This window comes from Argopecten irradians, chromosome 6 (genome assembly GCF_041381155.1).
Source record: "Argopecten irradians isolate NY chromosome 6, Ai_NY, whole genome shotgun sequence".
In the NCBI taxonomy this organism is placed as follows: Eukaryota; Metazoa; Mollusca; class Bivalvia; order Pectinida; family Pectinidae; genus Argopecten; species Argopecten irradians.
In genome coordinates, this window is record NC_091139.1 from 1,921,043 (window position 1) to 1,948,121 (window position 27,079).

Genomic DNA, 27,079 nt, shown 5'->3' on the forward strand with positions numbered 1-27,079 from the left:
AATCTGACAACATAGACCTAGCCTTACCTCCCACTCATTGACACAATCTGACAACATAGATCTAGCCTTACTCCCACTCATTGACACAATCTGACAACATAGATCTAGCCTTACCTCTCCACTCATTGACACAATCTGACAACATAGATCTAGCCTTACCTCCCACTCATTGACACAATCTGACAACATAGATCTAGCCTTACCTCCACTCATTGACACAATCTGACAACATAGATCTAGCCTTACCTCTCCACTCATTGACACAATCTGACAACATAGATCTAGCCTTACCTCCACTCATTGACACAATCTGACAACATAGATCTAGCCTTACCTCCCACTCATTGACACAATCTGACAACATAGACTAGCCTTACCTCTCACTCATTGACACAATCTGACAACATAGATCTAGCCTTACCTCCCACTCATTGACACAATCTGACAACATAGAACTAGCCTTACCTCCCACTCATTGACACAAATCTGACAACATAGAACTAGCCTTACCTTCCACTCATTGACACAATCTGACAACATAGACTCTAGCCTTACCTCCCACTCATTGACACAATCTGACAACATGATCTAGCCATAGATTCCACTATTGGACACTTACAACTAGATCTAGCCACCTTCATTGACACAATCTGACAACATAGACCTAGCCTTACCTCCCACTCATTGACACAATCTAGACAACAATAGATTCTAGCCTTACCTTCCACTCATTTGACACATCTGACAACATAGAACTAGCCTTACCTCCCACTCATTGACACAATCTGACAACATAGACCTAGCCTTACCTCCCACTCATTGACACAATCTGACAACATAGATACCTAGCCTTACCTTGATCCACTCATTGACACCAATCTGACAACATATGATCTAGCCTTACCTCTCCACTCATTGACACAATCTGACAACATAGATCTAGCCTTACCTCCACTCATTGACACAATCTGACAACATAGACCTAGCACTTACTCTCCCACTCATTGACACAATCTGACAAGCATAGACCTAGCCTTATCTCCCACTCATTGACACAATCTGACAACATAGATCTAGCCTTACCTCCCACTCATTGACACAATCTGACAACATAGATCTAGCCTTACCTCCACTCATTGACACAATCTGACAACATAGATGTTTTTTTTTTAGCCTTACCTCTCACTCATTGACACAATCTGACAACATAGATCTAGCGCTTACCACTTCCACTCATTGACACACATCTGACAACATAGACCTAGCCTTACCTCCCACTCATTGACACAATCTGACAACATAGATCTAGCCTTACCTCTCACTCATTGACACAATCTGACACATAGAGTTCTAGCCTTACCTCCCACTCATTGACACAATCTGACAACATAGACCTAGCCTTACCTCCCATCATTGACACAATCTGACAACATATAGACCTAGCCTTACACTTCCACTCATTGACACAATCTGACAACAATAGACCTAGCCTTACTCCCACTCATTGACACAATCTGACAACATAGAATCTAGCTTACCTCTCCACTCAGTTGACCACATCTGACAAACATAGTTCTACCTTACCTTCCCACTCATTGACACAATCATTGACAACATAGACCTAGCCATTACCTTCCACTCATTGACACAATCTGACAACATAGATTCTAGCCTTACCTCCCACTCATTGACACAATCTGACAACATATGACTCTAGCCTTACCTCCCACTCCATTGACACAATCTGACAACATAGATCTAGCACATTATCTTCCACTCATTGACACAATCTACAACATAGACCTAGGCCTTACCTCCCACTCATTGACACAATCTGACAACATAGACCTAGCCTTACCTCCCACTCATTGACACAATCTGAACAACATAGACTCTAGCCTTACCTTCCACAATCTTCTAAATAATGCTGTATATGCCTTTGGCCAGTACTAAGGGTTATCTGTGTCATCACCTTTGTTTGACTATATAAACCTGATTTGCATTTCTTTATTCTGGAAGTTTACAAAGTCGATCAGATGTTTAGAATATCGTGACCGATACAAAAGTTTGTATGATATGTTACTAGAAGTTTACACAAAACGAATGTGTCTAGCACTGTTTTCTGTCATTATTGTTAATTCATAGTAGTTTTTAAAAGGTTGGTGTCACTAAATCAAGGCAAAATCTATTAAACCAGAAGCATATATGAGACAGTACAAGGCAGTAACTTCCGGTATCGTGTTAGCAGTTGGACTCAGAGCATAGCAGATGTACACAGACTCCACAACCAACAAGGTGCGAGAGTACATTCGCACTTAAAAAAACAAACAATGAAAATATTAAAGAAAATCATTATTGTTGTTAATCTTTACCTCTAACAGCAGAGAGACTTGAAATAAAGTAGGTAAAATACATATACTGTAAACTAATTTCGTGATTTCTATTTCATAACAAGTTTGCGAAGATTAACATTTGCGGATTTTAAAATTATTTGGAATTTCTTATCAGAGTCATTGATGTAGTTGTTAACTCGCGGAGATAAACTTTCACGAATTTGCTTGGATAGCGAAAGTTAATCGCACGTGAAAGTAAGTTGGTTTACAGTATTGTGTAGAGAACAACTTACCAAATTCTTCCTTATCCACCCCTTCACAGGTAAACAAAGTCTTGATGAGCTTCAGGTGACCGGCCAGTAAGCTATTGTCTGTGTCCGATAGATCTACATTTGTTGAAGGTACAAAATTTCCTAACCAGTTGATCTCATCCTCCAACATTGTCGGTATTTCTAGTGACAATTTCTTCTGGTCTTCAACTACAAACATGGAATAATAATGTCATGTAAATCTATCCATAAGGAAAAGAGGATAAACAAGGAGTAGTACCGGTGGTAGCTACTTTACTTTGCCAGTTCCCAGAAAAATGAACATCATCACCACCAAGTTGTTACAAACAAATCTTATCAATTAACAATTTTCAAAGTAACTAACTACCAAAATTTATAACCCATAATTTTTTTTTTAATATGTTTGTAAATTCCTCTTAAATGTAAAACTTGAAAAATTTGGAGGGTTTTTTTTATTTAGCTTTCTACATGAATGATAAGAATACATGTATTTATATTCTTTTTTCAAAAGTTTTTTATCAGGATACATACTGCTAAGGTTTTCCAACAGTCGACATCGTAGATCAAAGTACTGGGAACACTGCATTAACAACCTGTAATGGCATCAGAACATATGAAGGATTCTATATTAATCATTTCCACACCTGTATAAACAATATCAGACAAGTGTATGTAATGGTATCTGAACATATGAAGGATTCTATATTAATCATTTCCACACCTGTATAAACAATATCAGACAAGTGTATGTAATGGTATCTGAACATATGAAGGATTCTATATTAATCATTTCCACACCTGTATAAACAATATCAGACAAGTGTATGTAATGGTATCTGAACATATGAAGGATTCTATATTAATCAGGTCCACACCTGTATAAACAATATCAGACAAGTGTATGTAATGGTATCTGAACATATGAAGGATTCTATATTAATCAGGTCCACACCTGTATAAACAATATCAGACAAGTGTATGTAATGGTATCAGAATATATGAAGGATTCTATATTAATCAGGTCCACACCTGTATAAACAATATCAGACAAGTGTATGTAATGGTATCAGAACATATGAAGGATTCTATATTAATCAGGTCCACACCTGTATAAACATTATCAGACAAGTGTATGTAATGGTATCAGAACATATGAAGGATTCTATATTAATCAGGTCCACACCTGTATAAACAATATCAGACAAGTGTATGTAATGGTGTCAGAATATATGAAGGATTCTATATTAATCAGGTCCACACCTGTATAAACAATATCAGACAAGTGTATGTAATGGTGTCAGAATATATGAAGGATTCTATATTAATCAGGTCCACACCTGTATAAAACATATCAGACAAGTGTATGTAATGGTGTCAGAATATATGAAGGATTCTATATTAATCAGGTCCACACCTGTATAAACAATATCAGACAAGTGTATGTAATGGTATCAGAACATATGAAGGATTCTATATTAATCAGGTCTACACCTGTATAAACATTATCAGACAAGTGTATAATGGTATCAGAAATATGAAGGATTCTATATTAATCAGGTCCACACCTGTATAAACAATATGACAAGTGTATGTAATGGTATCAGAATATATGAAGGATTCTATATTAATCAGGTCCACACCTGTATATAAACATTATCAGACAAGTGTATGTAATGGTATCAGAACATATGAAGGATTCTATATTAATCAGGTCCACACCTGTATAAACAATATCAGACAAGTGTATGTAATGGTATCAGAATATATGAAGGATTCTATATTAATCAGGTCCACACCTGTATAAACAATATCAGACAAGTGTATGTAATGGTATCAGAACATATGAAGGATTCTATATTAATCAGGTCCACACCTGTATAAACAATATCAGACAAGTGTATGTGTAATGGTATCAGAACATATGAAGGATTCTATATTAATCAGGTCCACACCTGTATAAACAATATCAGACAAGTGTATGTAATGGTATCAGAACATATGAAGGATTCTATATTAATCAGGTCTACACCTGTATAAACAATATCAGACAAGTGTATGTAATGGTATCAGAACATATGAAGGATTCTATATTAATCAGGTCTACACCTGTATAAACAATATCAGACAAGTGTATGTAATGGTATCAGAACATATGAAGGATTCTATATTAATCAGGTCCACACCTGTATAAACAATATCAGACAAGTGTATGTAATGGTATCAGAACATATGAAGGATTCTATATTAATCAGGTCCACACCTGTATAAACAATATCAGACAAGTGTATGTAATGGTATCAGAACATATGAAGGATTCTATATTAATCAGGTCCACACCTGTATAAACAATATCAACAAGTGTATGTAATGGTATCAGAACATATGAAGGATTCTATATTAATCAGGTCCACACCTGTATAAACAATATCAGACAAGTGTATGTAATGGTATCAGAACATATGAAGGATTCTATATTAATCAGGTCCACACCTGTATAAACAATATCAGACAAGTGATATGTAATGGTATCAGAATATATGAAGGATTCTATATTAATCAGGTCCACACCTGTATAAACAATATCAGACAAGTGTATGTAATGGTATCAGAATATATGAAGGATTCTATATTAATCAGGTCCACACCTGTATAAACAATATCAGACAAGTGTATGTAATGGTATCAGAACATATGAAGGATTCTATATTAATCAGGTCCACACCTGTATAAACAATATCAGACAAGTGTATGTAATGGTATCAGAACATATGAAGGATTCTATATTAATCAGGTCTACACCTGTATAAACAATATCAGACAAGTGTATGTAATGGTATCAGAACATATGAAGGATTCTATATTAATCAGGTCCACACCTGTATAAACAATATCAGACAAGTGTATGTAATGGTATCAGAACATATGAAGGATTCTATATTAATCAGGTCCACACCTGTATAAACAATATCAGACAAGTGTATGTAATGGTATCAGAACATATGAAGGATTCTATATTAATCAGGTCCACACCTGTATAAACAATATCAGACAAGTGTATGTAATGGTATCAGAACATATGAAGGATTCTATATTAATCAGGTCCCACACCTGTATAAACAATATCAGACAAGTGTATGTAATGGTATCAGAACATATGAAGGATTCTATATTAATCAGGTCCACACCTGTATAAACAATATCAGTTAAGTGTATGTAATGGTATCAGAACATATGAAGGATTCTATATTAATCAGGTCCACACCTGTATAAACAATATCAGACAAGTGTATGTAATGGTATCAGAACATATGAAGGATTCTATATTAATCAGGTCTACACCTGTATAAACAATATCAGTTAAGTGTATGTAATGGTATCAGAACATATGAAGGATTCTATATTAATCAGGTCCACACCTGTATAAACAATATCAGACAAGTGTATGTAATGGTATCAGAACATATGAAGGATTCTATATTAATCAGGTCCACACCTGTATAAACAATATCAGACAAGTGTATGTAATGGTATCAGAACATATGAAGGATTCTATATTAATCAGGTCCACACCTGTATAAACAATATCAGACAAGTGTATGTAATGGTATCAGAACATATGAAGGATTCTATATTAATCATTTCCACACCTGTATAAACAATATCAGACAAGTGTATGTAATGGTATCAGAACATATGAAGGATTCTATATTAATCAGGTCCACACCTGTATAAACAGTATTAAACAAATATAGACTGTAAACAAACTTATTGTATGCGTGAGTATATATCGCGTATTTCACAAATGGTGAGGAATCATAAGAATTAATCACAAATGTTACTAACATATAAAGGAGTAGATATGATAGGACCAGTATTTGGCCTCAATTTTTCAGGCCGAAAAATATTGACTCTGATCCACATCAATTTCACATCAATAAATACTCTCATACTTGCCATTCATCAAAACATAACTTTTTATAACCATGTACACGATGTGCTCCACCTATGATGTCATCAAATTGATGATTTTCCTCTTCTCGCCAAATTTTGCTAGAAATCCATCATCTTTAGGTTAGAAAAGGCTTGAAATGGATTTGGCCGCCACCTTGGAGCAACTTTATATTTTGCATGGATATGCCTAAATACACGATACACAACGTGTGAAAATCTCTTTCTGCTCCACGAAGGCGTACACATTCATTTTTAGAGAAAACCACTCAAAAAGTATGATTTTTCAAGGATTTTTGTGAAAATGGCGGGCAACTGCATGTTGATGACGTCATAGTGAACATAATTGGCACATGCAGGATATTTTCGGGATGTAACAAATGTATTCAACTGTTATATGGCAAAACATGTTGTTCTTTACTGGAGAATTAATTTTGGGGCCATATTCGAGTCTTAACGTACCTTCTCCTTTGGACCTTATGACATAATATTCAGAAATCTAATCACTGTGGAGGAAATAGGTTCGTATGCAGAAGTTATTGCTTTATCCTGGTAAAATACAAAATTTGATGTCACAGAGAACCATCACATTAAAACTTATAAATGGCCATTTGTCTTTTCACTATCAGAACATGTACTTATCTTTTGAAATCAAATTTTATCAATTGAACCAAATAACTGAGGTTATATCTGGATTAATGCTTAAAATAAAATCTGTGGGTACATAAAATAAAGTAAAATAAACACTCAAAAAACTAAGATTAGCACCAAATTAGACAAGATGACAGTACTTGTAGCAAACGCTTAAAAAGGAATAGTTCTAAACTGCAAACTACAGAACTTTCTAGCTCACCTCTGACTAGCCCCCCTCGTACTAGCAGACGACACCCAGAAGGGGAGATAAGCCTTGAGTAGCACTTTTAAAATGAACTGGTGCGGAGTCTGGTGTCCCCCAGAGTTTACAGAGCTGCCTTCGTTAGGAGATATTTGCGTCTGGCTGAGAAGGTAAAACTGGTCAAGTGCCGAGTTTCTGATGTCAGACTGGGAACAGCCGACGAGGATGTCAATGATGAAGTCACTCACACAAGGTAGGGTATAGAACGAGGCTGAAAGTAAAATTGGAAAAAGCCATCAAGGAGAAGGAAATGATCAATAGCGATAATGGTCATTTGTTTTTGTAGTGTAAATTAAGTGAAATACTGAAAATAAGTAAGTAAATAAATATGCGGTGAAATTTCATAACTTTCAAACAGTATCCTATCTATCTTATAAAGTTTATTAAAAACTTGAAATGTCAAAGAAACCTTAATGTCCCGCCTTCATATATTGCAGCAGGACACAAAGGAGACAAGACTGACTGGACAAATATGGTAACACTATGTGTTTCCACATTTCATGACATAGGCATAATAACAATAAAATGTTCTATTGTCAGATATCTACGTGTAATTATCCACTTACCTAGTAACTCACTGCGCAGTTGAAGACAAGCCACGAGAATTTCCAAGGCTTCCTTAGCTATATTACAGTCCTTTGAGGAGATAAACGTCTGTCTGATACACACTCCAGCGTGTAGTGTCTGACAGTCACTGTCACTGCCAGTACTGGCCGTACTGCCTGTTTAATCATAAAGATCGAGACAAAATACAAATATTGATTCTGTCTGATACATACTCCAGCGTGTAGTGTCTGACAGTCACTGTCACTGCCAGTACTGGCCGTACTGCCTGTTCAATCATAAAGATCGAGACAAAATACAAATATTGATTCTGTCTGATACATACTCCAGCGTGTAGTGTCTGACAGTCACTGTCACTGCCAGTACTGGCCGTACTGCCTGTTCAATCATAAAGATCGAGACAAAATACAAATATTGATTCTGTCTGATACATACTCCAGCGTGTAGTGTCTGACAGTCACTGTCACTGCCAGTACTGGCCGTACTGCCTGTTCAATCATAAAGATCGAGACAAAATACAAATATTGATTCTGTCTGATACATACTCCAGCGTGTAGTGTCTGACAGTCACTGTCACTGCCAGTACTGGCCCTACTGCCTGTTCAATCATAAAGATCGAGACAAAATACAAATATTGATTCTGTCTGATACATACTCCAGCGTGTAGTGTCTGACAGTCACTGTCACTGCCAGTACTGGCCCTACTGCCTGTTCAATCATAAAGATTGAGACAAAATACATATATTGTTTCACTACATAACTTCGTTATGGTCAGTACTGGTAACTGTTGAAGAAACCATTCATGTGCTTTCCTGTTTATTGGATCCCCTTCTCAATGAAATATTTATTATAACTATATTAAACATTCTGTTTTATAATGGTAGTTCTGACTTCATTTATTTATTCAATTATGATTATGTTCACACTGACAATCATATCGATGATGTCATAAGTAATACATACCGTATTTTCTGGACAATAAACCGCACCTGTGTATAAGCCGCAAAGGCCTTTTTTACGATTTTTTCAGGTTTTGTACATGTATAAGACGCACCGTTATATAAGCCGCACCCAAAAGTTAGGCCCATGTACCCACGTAACCATCTGTGTACATACGATCGATCTCTATTGAAGTACGGGTCATGCTTATCGATCGTTTAGAATCACGAAAATTGTCTGTAAACTTGTACTGTAAATATATAACAAATAAAACTCACTATGATGTAAATATCTTTAGCAAAATGGACTTGGTCATGTTTCTGTTCCTTGTTTATTCTGCTATTACGTAAGCCTACTTTGTGTAAACAAACATGGCGGCCGTACGATTTCACGCTTACTCTCTCTCATATTTCAGCATGCCAGTTAAAATACTTTTTTCAGTATGCATATGATTTTATTTTATCTCTATTTTGATATATTTCGCGTATTTATTATATTGATGTGTAAAGGATTTACTGTATTATCAAGGCTTGCATCATTAACCTAAATCTGACTTCGATTAGAGTGTTCTCTGTCAACTTGCCATCCCATGATGCAATTCACCGAAGCCTTATTTTTGTAAACTTCCGGATATTATTTTCGCTACAGAGATCGATTAAATGATTTTAATATGACTGTGCGATGTTTTACACTCGGTATAATGTTCCTAATTACATGTGTTTTACGTTTATAAACTTGATTGCTGATTATTTCATTAAAATCACGGCGACAGGATTCCAAGAAATACACAAGTTGACCGAGTGTAACACGAGTGCAAGTTAGCAATCATTCATGATCAGAAGATCGTTTTTTTGCTGTCTGCGGACATTTCTTGCACACACACATAATATTTAAATAATATATTTAACTTATTGTTTGATATTTGATGATTTTTGACGTTATAGTTATTATTTTCTTGGTAACAATCCTGCAGCAAATCGATAGCGAAATCAGTCCGCCATTGTGTTGTGACTGTAAACAACTATGCTTCAGTCGGCCGTTTTTCCTTGAATTAAACAATTTTACGATTGAACATGTTTCTGGTACGTTATTATTTCTTATCTTTATTATATTTTCATCACATATTATATCGTTTAAACACTTTTACAGTGATTTTTTTCGGTGAATAACTTTACTAAACCGCCATTGTGTTGTGAACACGTTTCTGTCAGCGGATCTTTGAATTAAACAATTTTACGAGTGAACATGCTTCTGATACGTAATTCTTTTCATCTTTAATATATTTTCATTGCATATTTGATCTTTTAAACACTTTTACAGTGATTTGTTCGATGCATAACTTTACAAAACTGGCGAGTAAAACTTACGATTTTCACATGTGAATCACGACGTAATAATGCAAAAACATGGTCAGATTTTGGTTTTCGTCCACGGATAAGCCGCACTGGTGTATTAGCCGCACTCCCGATTTTCAGGGAAAAAAGTCGCAGCTTATACTCCGGAAAATACGGTAATCAAGTTTTCATACAGTTAAACACTGGAAATAATTTTCTTAATTAAGACCAATGCTAGATCAATTTTTTTTAAAAAGCATTTGAAAACATTTACAGAGTAAATAAATCACCCTTACCCGTACTACTCTGTCGACTACGACAGCCACACCCATACATATTGGAGTTCTCTATAATTGGCTGAGGGGAACTAAGAAGGTGGAGCCGACCAGCAGCTGCCGCCCACGTTACCCTCATAAAACACGACACGGTCTCTGTAAACACATGGACGCCCATTGTCTGTAAAAGAGAAGTTTAGTTTTTAAAGTATACTGTGTCTATCTATTTCTTCTGATGGAGACCATTTTTTTTATTACCAGATGATAATATTAATTAGCACTACCAATGGGACAAATCATGTACCACGTAATACCTGATAACATTTGTGTGGAACTATTGTTTCTATTGGTGATGGAATAACGTCAAAAGATGATATCCTGCGCTAACGTCATTTCAGCGGGAAGATTACAAATAATAACATTCCATCACCACTGGAGACGCTAGTCCCACACAAAAGTCATCAGGTATCACGTGGTACGTGGATTAGTTTCATTGATAAATCCAATAAAATCCAATTAAGTCTATCATTTAAATTTCAAGTTTATTACTGCAAGGTATAAAATGTGATTACCCTGAAATCACAAACTTTTACATGTGCTGCATAAAGTCTGGACAGAAATGTTTATAAGACATGAAGTCTACTGCCCCCATAGGTCGAAATCCCCACAATAAGGATATGATGGAATGTGATGAATGGGAGACAAGGTTAACATGATATCCACTCATCAAATTCATGGAAGGTGCATTTAAATATCAGGGTAGTATTCTTAACACCTGGAGTTTTACCTGTACTGCATGTCCAGCTGCAGTGACTGCTCTCTCCACATTGATGGTCAGTGGACTGGTCAGAGAAGTAGGAGGTGTGGCCGACAGAGTGACCTTAAGGTTATCACCAGCCTCGGAGGGTAACACTGCTACTCCGTCTGTACTGACCGCTTCACCAGTGACCGTTTGACCACACAGTAGAAATCTGGCCAGCTGTAAACAGATGGAGTAGCAGCCCTGCCGCGTTGTGTAGTTTAGCTCTGGAGCAAGACTTTCTGGCTGGAGAACGTTTACGACCATTTGTAGGCCGTCACAGTTGAGGAAATCCTCGCAGAACTGCTGTGCACTCAGCCGTGTCCCTATATCATTTGTTGTTGGCATCAGCTTAGAACTCAGTACCTGGATGCACAAAATTATCAGGTGAATTTCAGCATGGAAAGAAAAGATGTCTTTAATGAAAACCTTAATCATATTTTTAATGTGACAGAGTCAAGTATCTAAGGGCCTCATGTAAAACTGTATTGAAAGGAAGACAAAATGCATGTCATATGACATAATGCTCACAAACTAATGATGTAACAATCCATATCTACTCACAAAGGCAGATAACTCTGTAATGTATAATAATAGCCTTCAGCCTTACCTCAAGGTTATACAGCACTCTGAAGGCCGACATGTCCTGAGCCCCCGAGTCAAACAGAACCTTGAGCACCTCCTTAGGGGGCAGGCGAGGACTGGACACGGGCGTTATTGTGGTCTTACGTGGACTGGCACGAGGACTAATGTCGTCACCGGATCCCATCTGTTTGGAAACCTACAAAAAATGGTCTTCAGTGTTATTACAGGATCATTTGACAGGTAAAAGTCAAACAGTAACAACATAACATTTAACTTATCTCAGACAGTGTCAAGATATCCTTGTCTCAAAGCTAGTTAAAATTGTCATATGTAGCAAAAATATTGTTTATAAAAATATATATCATTCAAGCAGAGCTCTATAAAAATAATATTTATATTCATGCTATGAAAAGCAATTAACCAACATTTTTACATTGTTTGTGCTGGCTGAGCAAATTATAGTTACGGTATATGTCAATCATAAAAGATTTACAATTTTCACTTTCATATTGTTTGAACTGGGGTCACGGTGGCCAAGAGAGTAGATACATACAATGTATTATAACAAGTCCTCCATCACTTAACTAATCAAACCGAATTGAATGGTACCAAACAAATATCCTTAATGATGCAGAGTAGATTCTGACTAACCTTATTACTGATGGAGTCGAGGGATTCAGATATGGCTGGGTCAGTTGGGATCAGCATCAACAGTTTACGCACTCTAGATGTGATTCTATGACACAAAGATATTGAAACGATGTCAATAATCGTAACCATAAATAAGGTAAAATAACAATTGATCAAACATTCTTATTAAACATTAAAAACACTATTCACTTGTTCCTCAATATCTAAAACTTTTTTTTTTCTTTTATGCTCAACATTAGATGACTGCACTACTTTACTTTGCATTCATTACTCCATGAAACGTGGATGACGACTGAACTGGAACTGAGAGTAGGCTTTACCTTGGTTCGTCCAGGTCAGCAAGCTGGTACAGCATCTCAAACACCTGCCCACCCATAGCCATTACAACTCCTGGTAACATCTTCTCCTGTAGATAGGATACGACAACTTTCAGATTTTAATATCAAAGCATGAAATAGGTTTAACTTCATAGAAATATATTAAAAATAATTAATCGTGTCCCAAAAAAAGTCCACAGCATCATGTCCTGTATGGCATGAAGTATTGATTGTGCCTGCACCAAAAGCATGGCATGAAGTATTGATTGTGCCTGCACCAAAAGCATGGCATGAAGTATTGATTGTGCCTGCACCAAAAGCATGGCATGAAGTATTGATTGTGCCTGCACCAAAAGCATGGCATGAAGTATTGATTGTGCCTGCACCAAAAGCATGGCATGAAGTATTGATTGTGCCTGCACCAAAAGCATGGCATGAAGTATTGATTGTGCCTGCACCAAAAGCATGGCATGAAGTATTGATTGTGCCTGCACCAAAAGCAAACTAAATTATTTTGTTACTTTTTGTGTTAATTATACATATATACTCAAGATTAAACACAAATCATTGTTCAAATGGTGTGTTAATTTATACTCTTATGGCAATTTGTTTTTCTGAAAAGAACGTAAACCGGCATTTTGGTAAATCCAAAAACATTGGCCATTAAAGATGGTCAATTGTTTTTCTCTTTTTTTTCAATACATTGATTTGTTGATATGTACATGACCAGATACAATATATAACACTTATGATAAATGGTGTTAAAGTCATACCTGTTCCAGATCAAACGTCTGCTTTGAAGTTGGTGTTGCAGGAGGCTGTAGAGAAGAGAAAACCCAATTTTTAATTAGATTCTAACTTTATAAAGAATGGTGCACACAGGTGTACATGGCTGTTTAGATAATTCAGTGTAAGGGTAAAGTATATATATTTATACCAGGTGGCTACAAGTAGCATGATGTGAAATCATGTGAGATTTGTTAGTCCAGACACAATGATGTATATGTATAAATATACAGATAGCAATTAAAGATGATGCCAAACCGCTCATGTAAGGTTTGCTGAAATAAAACAAGCCCATCAACCAAACAGTATCTGATCTAATAAATTCAGCCAAATACAACAGAAATGAAAGGACAGTAACATAGTAGAAATAATTCATTTTTAAAGAATAGGAAGGCTTCATTTTTAAAGAATAGGAAGGCTACTGACAATAATCCAGGACAGTGTTGAAATTGCTCATCATTTATCTTTAATTTTTGTGTTTTCAGAAACATTGATATTCAATAGAATCTTTTACTTGATATTTCTATTTCTTTAATATTTATTTTTCAATAAAAGAATCATTTAACTGTGAAAATATAGTATCCTATTTCTGTCCAATATTTCTGCATAAATAAAGAAAAAGAGTCCAGTATGTATTACAAAAAAAAAGTGAAAAAAACCCAAAACAAATAGACAAAATGTATAATTAAAAAAGGTGATAAATAGCATTGAAATAAAAAGTATACAATGTATTTATTGACATTTTTCATCTTCTAAATTTAATGTAAGCCTTAATTAACATTTAAAAAATACAAAATGACCACCATGCAAGGCCTATGGTAATGATTAAAGTTAAATCATAATTTGTTAACAAAATATGTTTTTGTAATTATTTGCATATTATTGATATTTATATATATCTCTGACGCGTCGCGAAAAATGCTGCGTGTAATGCTACCGCTTTTAGTCAAAAATCACCTCTTTTTGCTCACCAAAGGTTAACATGTCTGGAGGAAACAAAAACTTACGATCTACAACACTGCTAAATAGTAAAGGAACATATTTTACATATCCACAATAAGCAAATCCTCAGAGCTGATTTAAAACAGGAACTTCATTTTCATACTTTTGAAGTGGGACTTGAATGATAAATTTTAGCCAAACAATATTTGTATTATGTTTTTTTTGGTACAGTGGTGTCAAACAATATCCTAAATGAAAATTTGTATAAAGGATTTCAATTCAAAACAATACCGATTATATACTACACAAAGATAATTTAGTGATAACAGTATAAATTAATACCAGTATTTTTATTTCATTCAGGTCAAAGGCAATATGTAGATCACAATGATCTTATTTTAGTTGATGATATAGTGACCAACTCAGGAGAACTTCTGATCAAAAGTAGTTTCCTTGGGTACATGCGGAGGATAAATTTACAAAACTCTGTCTTTGCATTGTGAAATTGTAAAATTATAAATATTGTTAATTTGTTAGTGTATATTCCAGAGTATACATCAGAGCTGTAATACAATTACAGAGAGAGGTAACATAACAGATCTGTGCTAACATGTGTAGAGATATAAAGGAAGCTAAGATATGCTATATATCTGAGCACAAAGGCAGTTACCTCATCTATTCTTAGGCTTTCCTGAATCTGGTTCATGGAAACAAAAACAATAAAATAAACAAGGCAAGGAGAAATACAGACATTCTAACATAGACAACAATGTTTGATTTCTGAGGTACTAAATTAATACAAAGAAATGTCTAACATGCAGAATTATGTTAACTTCTCACCAAATGACATTTTCATTACATGCATCAGGCCACACTGACAATAACAAATCAAGCATCTAAATAGGGAATTTTTAAAAGTATTTGGGATGGTACAACAACAAAGAGAGCACACCTTTTCCTCCTAAAACATATTTTTAATCCATTAACCCCAAAAGTAGTTGTATTTCACTTAATTATCAAGAGGCTCAAGGCCCAAGTAAGCAGAGGACCCCCCCCCCCCCCCACTACCCTCCTGAAAAAGTTGTCTTGATGTGATTCAGCTACAGAATCTCCTGAATGACAAACATGAAAATGTGGCAAAAACTTTGTGGTTTGACACATGAACAACATAAAATGTATCATTTCCAACACATGCTCCGAGTAACTGGGCGTACATCCATGTTTGGTTTTATTTACCTCTTTGACCTGTGAGGACTGGAGAGCCGAGGACGTGGCTAATCGAACTTGGATCACTTGATTGTCTTCAATTTCTAGTTGGTTAAGTAATTTCTGGTCATCATTGATACCAAGCTGAAAGAATTGTACAAAAGACAATTGTGAAGTATAATTAGCAAGTCAAGTCTGCATTCATAAATAGCAGTGATTTCTCGCTTACAATGATCCTCATGTGTCTTACGGGTAAATAAGTGCATTTAGTGAGAACACTTAACTTCCCCTCATCATTTTTATACATGACTTAGATACAACTGAAACATAATTCTTTATTTTCCCTACCATTTTATCCTGGGCCACCACCTGTATTTTCCCTACTATTTTATCCTGGGCACCACCTGTATTTCCCCTACCATTTTATCCTGGGCCACCACCTGTATTTCCCCTACCATTTTATCCTGGGCCACCACCTGTATTTCCCCTACCATTTTATCCTGGGCCACCACCTGTATTTTCCCTACCATTTTATCCTAGGCCACCACCTGTATTTTCCCTACCATTTTATCCTGGGTCACCACCTGTATTTTCCCTACCATTTTATCCTGGGCTACCACCTGTATTGTCCCTACCATTTTATCCTGGGCCACCACCTGTATTTTCCCTACCATTTTATCCTGGGCCACCACCTGTATTTTCCCTACCATTTTATCCTGGGCCACCATCTGTATTTTCCCTACCATATTATCCTGGGCCACCACCTGTATTTTCCCTACCATTTTATCCTGGGCCACCACCTGTATTTTCCCTACCATTTTATCCTGGGCCACCACCTGTATTTTCCCTACCATTTTATCCTGGGCCACCATCTGTATTTTCCCTACCATATTATCCTGGGCCACCACCTGTATTTTCCCTACTATTTTATCCTGGGCCACCACCTGTATTTTCCCTACCATTTTATCCTGGGCCACCACCTGTATTTTCCCTACCATTTTATCCTGGGCCACCACCTGTGTTTTCCCTACCATTTTATTCTGGGCCACCACCTGTATTTTCCCTACCATTTTATCCTGGGCCACTACCTGTATTTTCCCTACCATTTTATCCTGGGCCACCACCTGTATTTTCCCTACCATTTTATCCTGGACCACAACCTGTATTTTCCCTACCATTTTATCCTGGGCCACCACCTGTATGTTTTCAGGCGTCTGACGTAACTTGCTCGCTATTTTCTGCCTAATGGATCCAAGAGTTTCATTGCTGTGACACTGCAAAATAATTTCAAATTAATTTTCAATGAAAAGAAAACTTACACAAATATTTATAAGGAAATTGTATTCAAAAATTAAAATAAAATGATCAGCTTGTCATTCCCATAAACTTTGTTTCATTCAAAGTTTATTTTATGATTGTTGTTCAGTTAAATTTGTAAAGAGTACTCACATTTAATATACATACTTTTCGCAAAGACCTCATAGTGAGTCAATAATTGTGAATTTTATGAAAATATCAATAGCTTCACATCAACTCCATCACTTTCTGCTATAACCTTATACATGAAATTTCAATTCAATTTCAAACAATTTTATTGACAATGTCGAAGGAATTAAACATTAAGCATTGCCTACATAGGTCTTCTCCCTGCAAACTGATACATGAAATTAAACAATAAGCTTTACGTGTTGTAGCTTAATATCATGCACCATACCACTAGTAAGAATTCCTGTTTGGGTGACTCAGATGTTACAGTTAGGTTCATCTGGTGTCCGTGAAATGATGCGCCGTGAGGAAGAATGGTTCGCGTAGTGTGGTGAGTCTCCTCAACGTTCAGTACATACTCCTCAGCCAGCCACATTAATCGCTCAATGTTCATCAGCTTGATGGTCCTAAATAATAGATATTTTATTTCCCATGTTGATCAGATTATCTACAGTTCTTTGTAAGTATGCTTTTATAAGAGACTTGAGGTTCAAGGCCACAATAACTTAGAGATAATGTTCTGCAAACTCACCCAAATACAGTAATACAGAATGTATGTCTCTCTAATTCAAACCAAAGATCAAGTATCTTATACAGAGATGTAAAACTTACTTTGAGGGTAAAGGCACATTGGCCACCTCAGCAACAATGGCTGCTGTGAGAGTTTTGGTTGCCCAGGAGATGGACTGAGCTACAACAGTGCCACCTATCCCAATCATGGCCGCCTGGAAAGGAACAACATATGTAATGTATGAAAACACTCTGAACTTATGAATTTAAGAGTAATGTTGTTTTAGTGATTTGAACACCAAGAACTTTGTATTAATATGCGATTGTGCTTAATGCATTTTCTCTGAGAACTTGTTTAAAACTGTTCAGGACTATAATGTCATGGCCCTTACAATATATGTTTATCCTTTGAATTAAGATAAATAAATAAAGCTATGATAAATCAATACTTTTAGTAACTCAAATATCTTATCATAAAATGAATACAGAAATGAAAGCTGCACTTTTCAAAACTTTGAAAATTAAATTGGCTTTTACTTGATGTTTAACATATAATTTTAGCAAATTTTTGTATCTGATTCCTTGCCTATGTCTATAAATGTCTATAAAACAAATTTTTTCAACGTGTTTAAACAGTTAAAAATGATCAATCATTTACATGAATTCCATCAAATCATTTATATTAAGACATACCTCTAGTCTGCTCTTACTGTCAGCTATGAATTTCTTGTGTAGTATCACAGGGTCCTACAAATAAAATAGTTTTAAATTATATCTAATTTTCAGTATTTAGGTCAAACCTATGTTTTATGATTCCATTCACTGACTAGAACTTAGCAATGACTTGATCAATTTACATATTAAATACATGCTGCAAGACAAACATGATGTCTTACCTGAAATACCTACAACAAGATTCCATACTACAAATTGTTCTTACATGGTGTAAATGCTTAACCAGTAAAGTTTATAGTCATTTAAAATTTTCTTGTAAGCCAGGGAAAAATAAAATTGTATAATGCTGATGGAGAAGAGTATTTTCTACCTACTTTTTTGAGTCTTGGTGCCAGGTTTGTGTAGAGAACAGACAAAAGCAATGAGATGGCTTGGCTCGCAATGGATTCATCTGGAGTGTTGAGGCAAATCTCCCAGATATAATCCAATCCGAAGAGTTCACTCTTCTCTACGACCTGGCAAAATAGTAGAACAAAATATTATCTAACCTGTAATCTGACAAATTAGTAGAACAAAATATTATCTAACCTGTAATCTGGCAAAATAGTACAACAAAATATTATCTAACCTGTAATCTGACAAATTAGTACAACAAAATAGTATCTAACCTGTAATCTGGCAAAATAGTACAACAAAATAGTATCTAACCTGTAATCTGGCAAAATAGTACAACAAAATAGTATCTAACCTGTAATCTGGCAAAATAGTACAACAAAATAGTATCTAACCTGTAATCTGGCAAAATAGTACAACAAAATAGAATCTAACCTGTAATCTGGCAAAATAGTACAACAAAATAGTATCTAACCTGTAATCTGGCAAAATAGTACAACAAAATATTATCTAACCTGTAATCTGGCAAAATAGTACAACAAAATAGTATCTAACCTGTAATCTGGCAAAATAGTACAACAAAATATTATCTAACCTGTAATATGACAAAATAGTACAACAAAATAGTATCTAACCTGTAATCTGGAAAATTAGTACAACAAAATATTATCTAACCTGTAATCTGGCAAAATAGTACAACAAAATATTATCTAAGCTGTAATCTGACAAAACAGTACAACAAAATATTATCTAACCTGAGAGTTCTAATGTTATATATATATATATATAAACACATTAATCATCCACTCTGAAGAATTAACTTTTTTCTTCAACTTGACTCATATCAAATTATCACAGTAAATAAACAAAAACTATTTCACTCAAAACTGAAAAGACCCAGTAACACATACAGAGAACTGGAGAGACTATTTTCGGGTAAAGCTATTATTATCATTACAAAAGTACAGTATTTATTCTATAGGAAGCCCTAGGGGCATGATTTTTTTTTTCAAAAAGGGGGCATCTAATAGAACACAACATTTAAGACTCAAAATGTGTCAGAAAAACAGTACCAAATGCACATATACTGCCAACAATGTTGTAAGTTCATTTTTGAAACATTGAATAATAAACAAGAGCTGTAGGAGAACAGCAAAGCTCGCCTATTCAGAAGAAGTTGATGTTCAAGTATTTACTATTTAAACATGGAAATATGACAAATTAACAGACTCAAAAACCCCCTAAAGGGCCCCAAATTGGTTGTATTATCACGTTCAGCATCCATACACATTAGGAAATTAAAATCATAAACATTTATGATGACTTATGCTTAAACAATTGACAAAATAGAAACTTAATTGCTCAAAAACTTTAACATGGAAATATGACAAATTAACAGACTCAAAAACTCCCTAAAGGGCCCCAAATTGGTTGTATTATCACGTTCAGCATCCATACACATTAGGAAAAAAAATCATAAACATTTATGATGACTTAAGCTTAAACAATTGACGAAACAGAAACTTGCTCAAAAACTGACGCCGGGGTGACAACATTAGCTCCCCCTATTCTTCGAATAGGCGAGCTAATAAAAAGAATAATTGGTCTGAATGTTCGAAAACAATTTCACTTGATCATGAACATTTTATCATAAAGTTTAGCTCAATAACTTGTTGACATGGGTGTAGAAAACGAGGTCGACCTCAGTCCCACGATCGTGACAATTTCTGGCTAGACTAAACTTTAATAAGTAATGACTGTTTTCTGTGATAACTGTATATATTGATGCAGGGCCATATTGTAAATTAGACTTGTCTAAATATGTTACCCTGGTTAAATAAAAGATTTCATTATTATTATAATTATTATTACTGTGAGTTGTCCCATATCACTAGAATTTTGCCACAAAGTGTGCAATTAATCACTTGTCATTTAATTCCTAACATATCACTATCTTGTTAATCAGCGTGTCAGAGGCCATGCATGTCGGTAACAAAGCCACCATGATTGTTTGAATTTTTGCATCGGGGGAACAGGGACATAAAAAGTTGATTTTCTCAAAAAGTAAGAAAAATAAAATACATTTATATTTTGCTGGAACACTAAATCAAGAGGCCCAGAGGGCCTGTATTGCTCACCTGGTTTGAAATGTCAAATCATGTTCTGAATACAGGTTCATTGTTTCTTTTCTGAAGGAATTTGAATATTTACCTCTTATTTCCCCTATTGGGCCCCGCCCCTCCTGACCCCGGGGGGTCAGAGCCAAAATTTATACAAGTTCTGTTCCCCTTTCCCAAAGGATATTTGTGGCCAAATTTGATTACAATCCATGCAGAACTCTAGGACAAGTAGCGATTTATAGGATTTACCTCTATTTCCCCTATTTGGCCCCGCCCCTCTTGCCCCCAGGGGGTCAGAGCCAAAATTTATACAAGTTCTTTCCCCCTTCCCCCAAGGATGTTTGTGGCCAAATTTGGTTACAATCCATGCAGAACTCTAGGACAAGTAGCGATTTATAGGATTTACCTCTATTTCCCCTATTGGGCCCCGCCCCTCCTGCCCCCGGGGGGTCAGAGCCAAAATTTATACAAGTTCTGTTCCCCTTCCCCCAAGGATGTTTGTGGCCAAATTTGGTTACAATCCATGCAGAACTCTAGGACAAGTAGCGATTTATAGGATTTACCTCTATTTCCCCTATTGGGCCCCGCCCCTCCTGCTCCCAGGGGGTCAGAGCCAAAATTTATACAAGTTCTTTCCCCCTTCCCCCAAGGATGTTTGTGGCCAAATTTGGTTACAATCCATGCAGAACTCTAGGACAAGTAGCGATTTATAGGATTTACCTCTATTTCCCCTATTGGGCCCCGCCCCTCCTGCCCCCGGGGGGTCAGAGCCAAAATTTATACAAGTTCTTTCCCCCTTCCCCCAAGGATGTTTGTGGCCAAATTTGGTTACAATCCATGCAGAACTCTAGGACAAGTAGCGTTTTATAGGAATTACCTCTATTTCCCCTATTGGGCCCCGCCCCTCCTGCTCCCAGGGGGTCAGAGCCAAAATTTATACAAGTTCTTTCCCCCTTCCCCCAAGGATGTTTGTGGCCAAATTTGGTTACAATCCATGCAGAACTCTAGGACAAGTAGCGATTTATAGGATTTACCTCTATTTCCCCTATTGAGCCCCGCCCCTCCTGCCCCTGGGGGTCAGAGCCAAAATTTATACAAGTTCTGTTCCCCTTCCCTCAAGGATGTTTGTGGCCAAATTTGGTTACAATCCATGCAGAACTCTAGGACAAGTGGCGATTTAAAGGATTTACCTCTATTTCCCCTATTGGGCCCCGCCCCTCCTGCCCCCGGGGGACCAGAGCCAAAATTTATACAAGTTCTGTTCCCCTTCCCCCAAGGTTGTTTATGGCCAAATTTGGTTACATTCCATTCAGAACTCTATGACTAGTAGCGATTTAAAGGATTTACCTCTATTTCCCCTATTGGGCCCTGCCCCTCCTGCCCCTGGGGGATCAGAGACAAAATTTATACAAGTTCTGTTCCCCTCCCCCTTTCGGGTCAGGTGAGCTAAAAATCATTCTGATTTCGGAACAGTTGGAATTATGAAGATACCTCTAACAGTATTTTTATTATTAGTAGTATATATTATGTAAGTAATTACTGTGAGTTCTATCATATCACTAGAATTTTGCCACAAAGTGTGCAATTAATCACTTGTCATTTAATTCCTAACATATCACTACCTTGTTAATCAGCGTGTCAGAGGCCATGCATGTTGGTAACAAAGCCACCATGATTGTTTGCACTCCAGATGTGGCGCAGTGCATCATGGGAGCACATGTTTGAAGAGTGTCACAGTGCATTCGTGTAAGCCTAGCCCTAGCAGACGCAAGAATTACTTCATACAGTGTTTTATTGCAGTTTATATTCACATATATATTAGAAGCTTTATCAAATTATCAAGTACATTTTGGCCTAGTGAACAAATGGCTTCGTCACCAGATATCCTTAGCTTAGGCCTGCAAGTCGGCCCTTTGAAGTTTAATCACGATCGTAAGCTGGTATCGCTAAAGACAAATGTATTGTTATGGTTTATTACCTTTACAGTGTAAACATTTGACATTTTAAAGGGAGGCTTTGTGACTTACCGTTGGAAAATTTGACATTTTGATGGGAAGTTTAATGTCTTAGGTTGGAAAAATAACTCAGAAAATAGGTGGGGACGTTGAAAATGGGGCTTCTAATGGAATAAATACGACAGATTGTCTTTCCAGCTAACAGGTTAAGAAGCAAGCTGCAGCCTCGTTGCTTTGACTGGCAGATTTCTATTACAGAACACAATCTAAAACAAGATCACTCTCAGAACATATCAGGTTTTACTCACCAATTTATTCCCGTCAGATTTAAGGCGATGTTCAAATTTATTGACATTTTCAAAGAAGCTTTTGAAACAGGTAAAACCTGAAAAGAAACAAGTATCTTTGTAAAGTTTTAGTACTCTAAAACGATGAAATGTATACCGTAAACTTCCTAAATGTTCTTAGTTCTGTTCAAGTAGACTAAACAATGAAATATTGTTCCACAAACTGATTCTCATGAGTATATCTGATCATGTGGGTCAATGCAGATTTGACTGGCTGACATTTACAGGCTTCTGAAGTCACTAAAGCTTGAGTTTTTGTATGTAATATTTTGAGAAGAAAAACAAAAGGATCTAGCCTTAAAGATCACCTGACATTTGATACAAATTAGTTATGTCATTTACTAGCCAATTGTTTTCTTTTGTTCACAAAATAGGAACATAGATCTAATAGGTCTACATACAAAGTTTCATTAAGATTGGTGCATATTACAAAGGGCTATAACTCTGTAATTAAGTTAGAGTCGAATCAAGCTGATTTTCGAACTCATCAAAGATCTTTCCAATTCGAACTCATCAAAGATCTTTCCAATTCGAACTCATCAAAGATCTTTCCAATGTAAGTCTACATATAAATTTGAAATCAAGCTGGGTGCATATTTACTCAAGTTATCATATTCACATGGTCAAATCATAATTATTAGTGCAAAGTGCATAATCTCCATAAATTCCTGTCAAATAAATCTCATTTTCAAAATGTCTGAGGTATTTTCAATGTTAGTCTACATAGACATTTTCATAAAGCTCAATTCATATTTACTCAAGTAATTGTTTTCACAAAGTTCAAGAATTATTATTGCAAAGGGCAATAACTCCGTAAGTTATATTCGAATCAGGTTGATTTTTTCGAACTCATTCAAGATCTTTCCAATGTTAGTCTATATACAAAGTTTCATTAAGCTATCTCAGGTGACTATGGTCAGGTGACCTAAAAAAACAACAAAATTTAATTTTTTTAAACTCAAGTGAACTGTATATGACTATCACCCATTTTGCAATCTCTTTGGTCGCAATACCATTACCTTTCTTACTGAGTTTGGTAGGGTCAAGTTTTCATACCATTACCTTTCTTACTGAGTTTGGCAGGGTCAAGTTTTAATACCATTACCTTTCTTACTGAGTTTGGCAGGGTCAAGTTTTAATACCATTACCTTTCTTACTGAGTTTGGCAGGGTCAAGTTTTAATACCATTACCTTTCTTACTGAGTTTGGCAGGGTCAAGTTTTAATACCATTACCTGTCTTACTGAGTTTGGTAGGGTCAAGTTTTCATACCATTACCTTTCTTACTGAGTTTGGTAGGGTCAAGTTTTAATACCATTACCTTTCTTACTGAGTTTGGTAGGGTCATGTTTTAATACCATTACCTTTTTACTGAGTTTGGCAGGGTCAAGTTTTAATACCATTACCTTTCTTACTGAGTTTGGCAGGGTCAAGTTTTCATACCATTACCTTTCTCACTGAGTTTGGCAGGGTCAAGTTTTCATACCATTACCTTTCTCACTGAGTTTGGCAGGGTCAAGTTTTAATACCATTACCTTTCTCACTGAGTTTGGCAGGGTCAAGTTTTCATACCATTACCTTTCTCACTGAGTTTGGCAGGGTCAAGTTTTTTACCAATACCATTACCTTTCTCACTGAGTTTGGCAGGGTCAAGTTTTCATACCATTACCTTTCTCACTGAGTTTGGCAGGGTCAAGTTTTCATACCATTACCTTTCTTACTGAGTTTGGCAGGGTCAAGTTTTAATACCATTACCTTTCTCACTGAGTTTGGCAGGGTCAAGTTTTCATACCATTACCTTTCTCACTGAGTTTGGCAGGGTCAAGTTTTAATACCATTACCTTTCTCACTGAGTTTGGCAGGGTCAGTTTTATACCATTACCTTTCTCACTGAGTTTGGCAGGGTCAAGTTTTATACCATTACCTTTCTCACTGAGTTTGGCAGGGTCAAGTTTTCATCCATTACCTTTCTCACTGAGTTTGGCAGGGTCAAGTTTTCATACCATTACCTTTCTCACTGAGTTTGGCAGGGTCAAGTTTTAATACCATTACCTTTCTTACTGAGTTTGGTAGGGTCAAGTTTTCATACCATTACCTTTCTCACTGAGTTTGGCAGGGTCAAGTTTTAATACCATTACCTTTCTCACTGAGTTTGGTAGGGTCAAGTTTTCATACCATTACCTTTCTTACTGAGTTTGGCAGGGTCAAGTTTTAATACCATTACCTTTCTCACTGAGTTTGGCAGGGTCAAGTTTTCATACCATTACCTTTCTCACTGAGTTTGGCAGGGTCAAGTTTTAGTAATTCTTTCTGGAATAGCTGGCTTTGAGTTTCCATCTCCAGATCTGTGAGTCCATGACTGAACCAATCATAACAGGTCTGCAACAACAAGTATCAGTGGAATGGAGGCTATAAGGCTCATCCCCAGTCGCATGCATATCTTATTTTTTTTACATGAACTGTTGCAATCGATTGATATTATATAATGAAAAGGTAAAAATAATTTTTTGCTTAGTGTTTGGGACAAAGATTAGAGTAATGTACAAAACATATGTCGTTGTTTTTAAATTCATGTTTTTTTCATTATAAACCACCACAAAAAATCTTGTTGTATAGTATGGTTATATTCAAATTATGCTTTTGTTCTCAAACCTACAAACATTTTTTTTATGAAATTTCTTTCAGCACTCAATGGTAGATCTTAATAGTGAAGCAAACATTAGTACTCATTATTTTTTTTCCATAAATCAAATTTCAAAATTCATGTATTTGAAGACTTTTATCAACATACTTCCCTGTCCCAGTCACAAGCCTCTGAACTACCAATCAGCGTTCCCCAGATATCTCGTGCCCTGCTCCAAGGGAGATAGAGAGCGCCCTCTTGCAACATGTACTGCAGGAAACTCAGGTGGTTTGTAACATACTGTTCAAAAAGAAAAAAAAATTAAACTTATAAAAAAAGAGGCATAACCGTACCATGGTATGTCACTGGTTAAATATATTACTTTATGCTTAGAATTATCAACATACTTTTTAATGTTAATAATATGACATACCAACAAATGTATTTCACATATGTTACCAGTCAAAAGAGGACAACATAAAAGCTACTGTTTTTCAGAAGAGAAACGTACCTCAGAATGCATGTAGCGGCCGTCCACAATAGTGTGTTGACCGAGCTGACCGTCTCCGGTGGACGTTACGGCCAGTTTGTGACATTTGACTAGACTGTTGGTGACAAGCTTGATCACATCATGGTTCTTGTTGAGCTCATGAAGAATACCCTGTCAACAGATAATATTTATATTTTTATTGCAGTCCTACTATGTAAACTTACCAAGTGCAGTTGGCATTCATCAGTCTATGAACTGCCATCTGCTTATTATGACGTCATTATCATTGTTGCATCACGATTGTCTTGCCAGTGCTCATGAAAGATGGCTATTCAAATGGCTTTTCCTTTTTTGATGATAATGAATTATTTATTCAGTATAGACACAAAATTTCTTGAGATTTTATAATAGAATTGTTATAAAATGTTAATATCAGTATTGAACCTCTTTCAGTTGGCATTCATAGCCAATATGAATGCCAACTGGACAGAGACAAAGTCAGAATGAAGTGCTAGCGCATGCCAACTGATAGACGTTCAATGCTTAATATGGTATGGAAGCTAAGAAATCAGTATGAATCATATTAATTCATGCATAAAGAATATCACAGTTTAAAAA

The 27,079-nt window shown here is 36.0% G+C and overlaps 1 protein-coding gene across 1 annotated transcript in view; it reads right to left on the reverse strand.

Annotated features, from left to right (window-relative positions):
* LOC138326151 (ubiquitin carboxyl-terminal hydrolase 24-like) overlaps positions 1 to 27,079 on the reverse strand; it is a 123,716-nt gene that overhangs the window by 75,442 nt on the left and 21,195 nt on the right. The window contains exons 16-37 of the mRNA XM_069272279.1: positions 26,483 to 26,632; positions 26,140 to 26,271; positions 25,616 to 25,727; positions 23,311 to 23,387; positions 18,909 to 19,049; positions 18,553 to 18,606; positions 17,962 to 18,074; positions 17,579 to 17,756; positions 17,040 to 17,138; positions 15,895 to 16,008; positions 15,329 to 15,355; positions 13,704 to 13,748; positions 12,934 to 13,019; positions 12,614 to 12,698; positions 11,988 to 12,158; positions 11,366 to 11,743; positions 10,600 to 10,759; positions 8,033 to 8,188; positions 7,425 to 7,677; positions 3,155 to 3,216; positions 2,627 to 2,812; positions 2,229 to 2,314 (exon numbers count right to left, since the gene is read on the reverse strand). Of these exons, the coding sequence (XP_069128380.1) occupies positions 2,229 to 2,314; positions 2,627 to 2,812; positions 3,155 to 3,216; positions 7,425 to 7,677; positions 8,033 to 8,188; positions 10,600 to 10,759; positions 11,366 to 11,743; positions 11,988 to 12,158; positions 12,614 to 12,698; positions 12,934 to 13,019; positions 13,704 to 13,748; positions 15,329 to 15,355; positions 15,895 to 16,008; positions 17,040 to 17,138; positions 17,579 to 17,756; positions 17,962 to 18,074; positions 18,553 to 18,606; positions 18,909 to 19,049; positions 23,311 to 23,387; positions 25,616 to 25,727; positions 26,140 to 26,271; positions 26,483 to 26,632 (2,865 nt within the window). The remainder of the gene's footprint in view (positions 1 to 2,228; positions 2,315 to 2,626; positions 2,813 to 3,154; positions 3,217 to 7,424; positions 7,678 to 8,032; positions 8,189 to 10,599; positions 10,760 to 11,365; positions 11,744 to 11,987; positions 12,159 to 12,613; positions 12,699 to 12,933; positions 13,020 to 13,703; positions 13,749 to 15,328; positions 15,356 to 15,894; positions 16,009 to 17,039; positions 17,139 to 17,578; positions 17,757 to 17,961; positions 18,075 to 18,552; positions 18,607 to 18,908; positions 19,050 to 23,310; positions 23,388 to 25,615; positions 25,728 to 26,139; positions 26,272 to 26,482; positions 26,633 to 27,079) is intronic.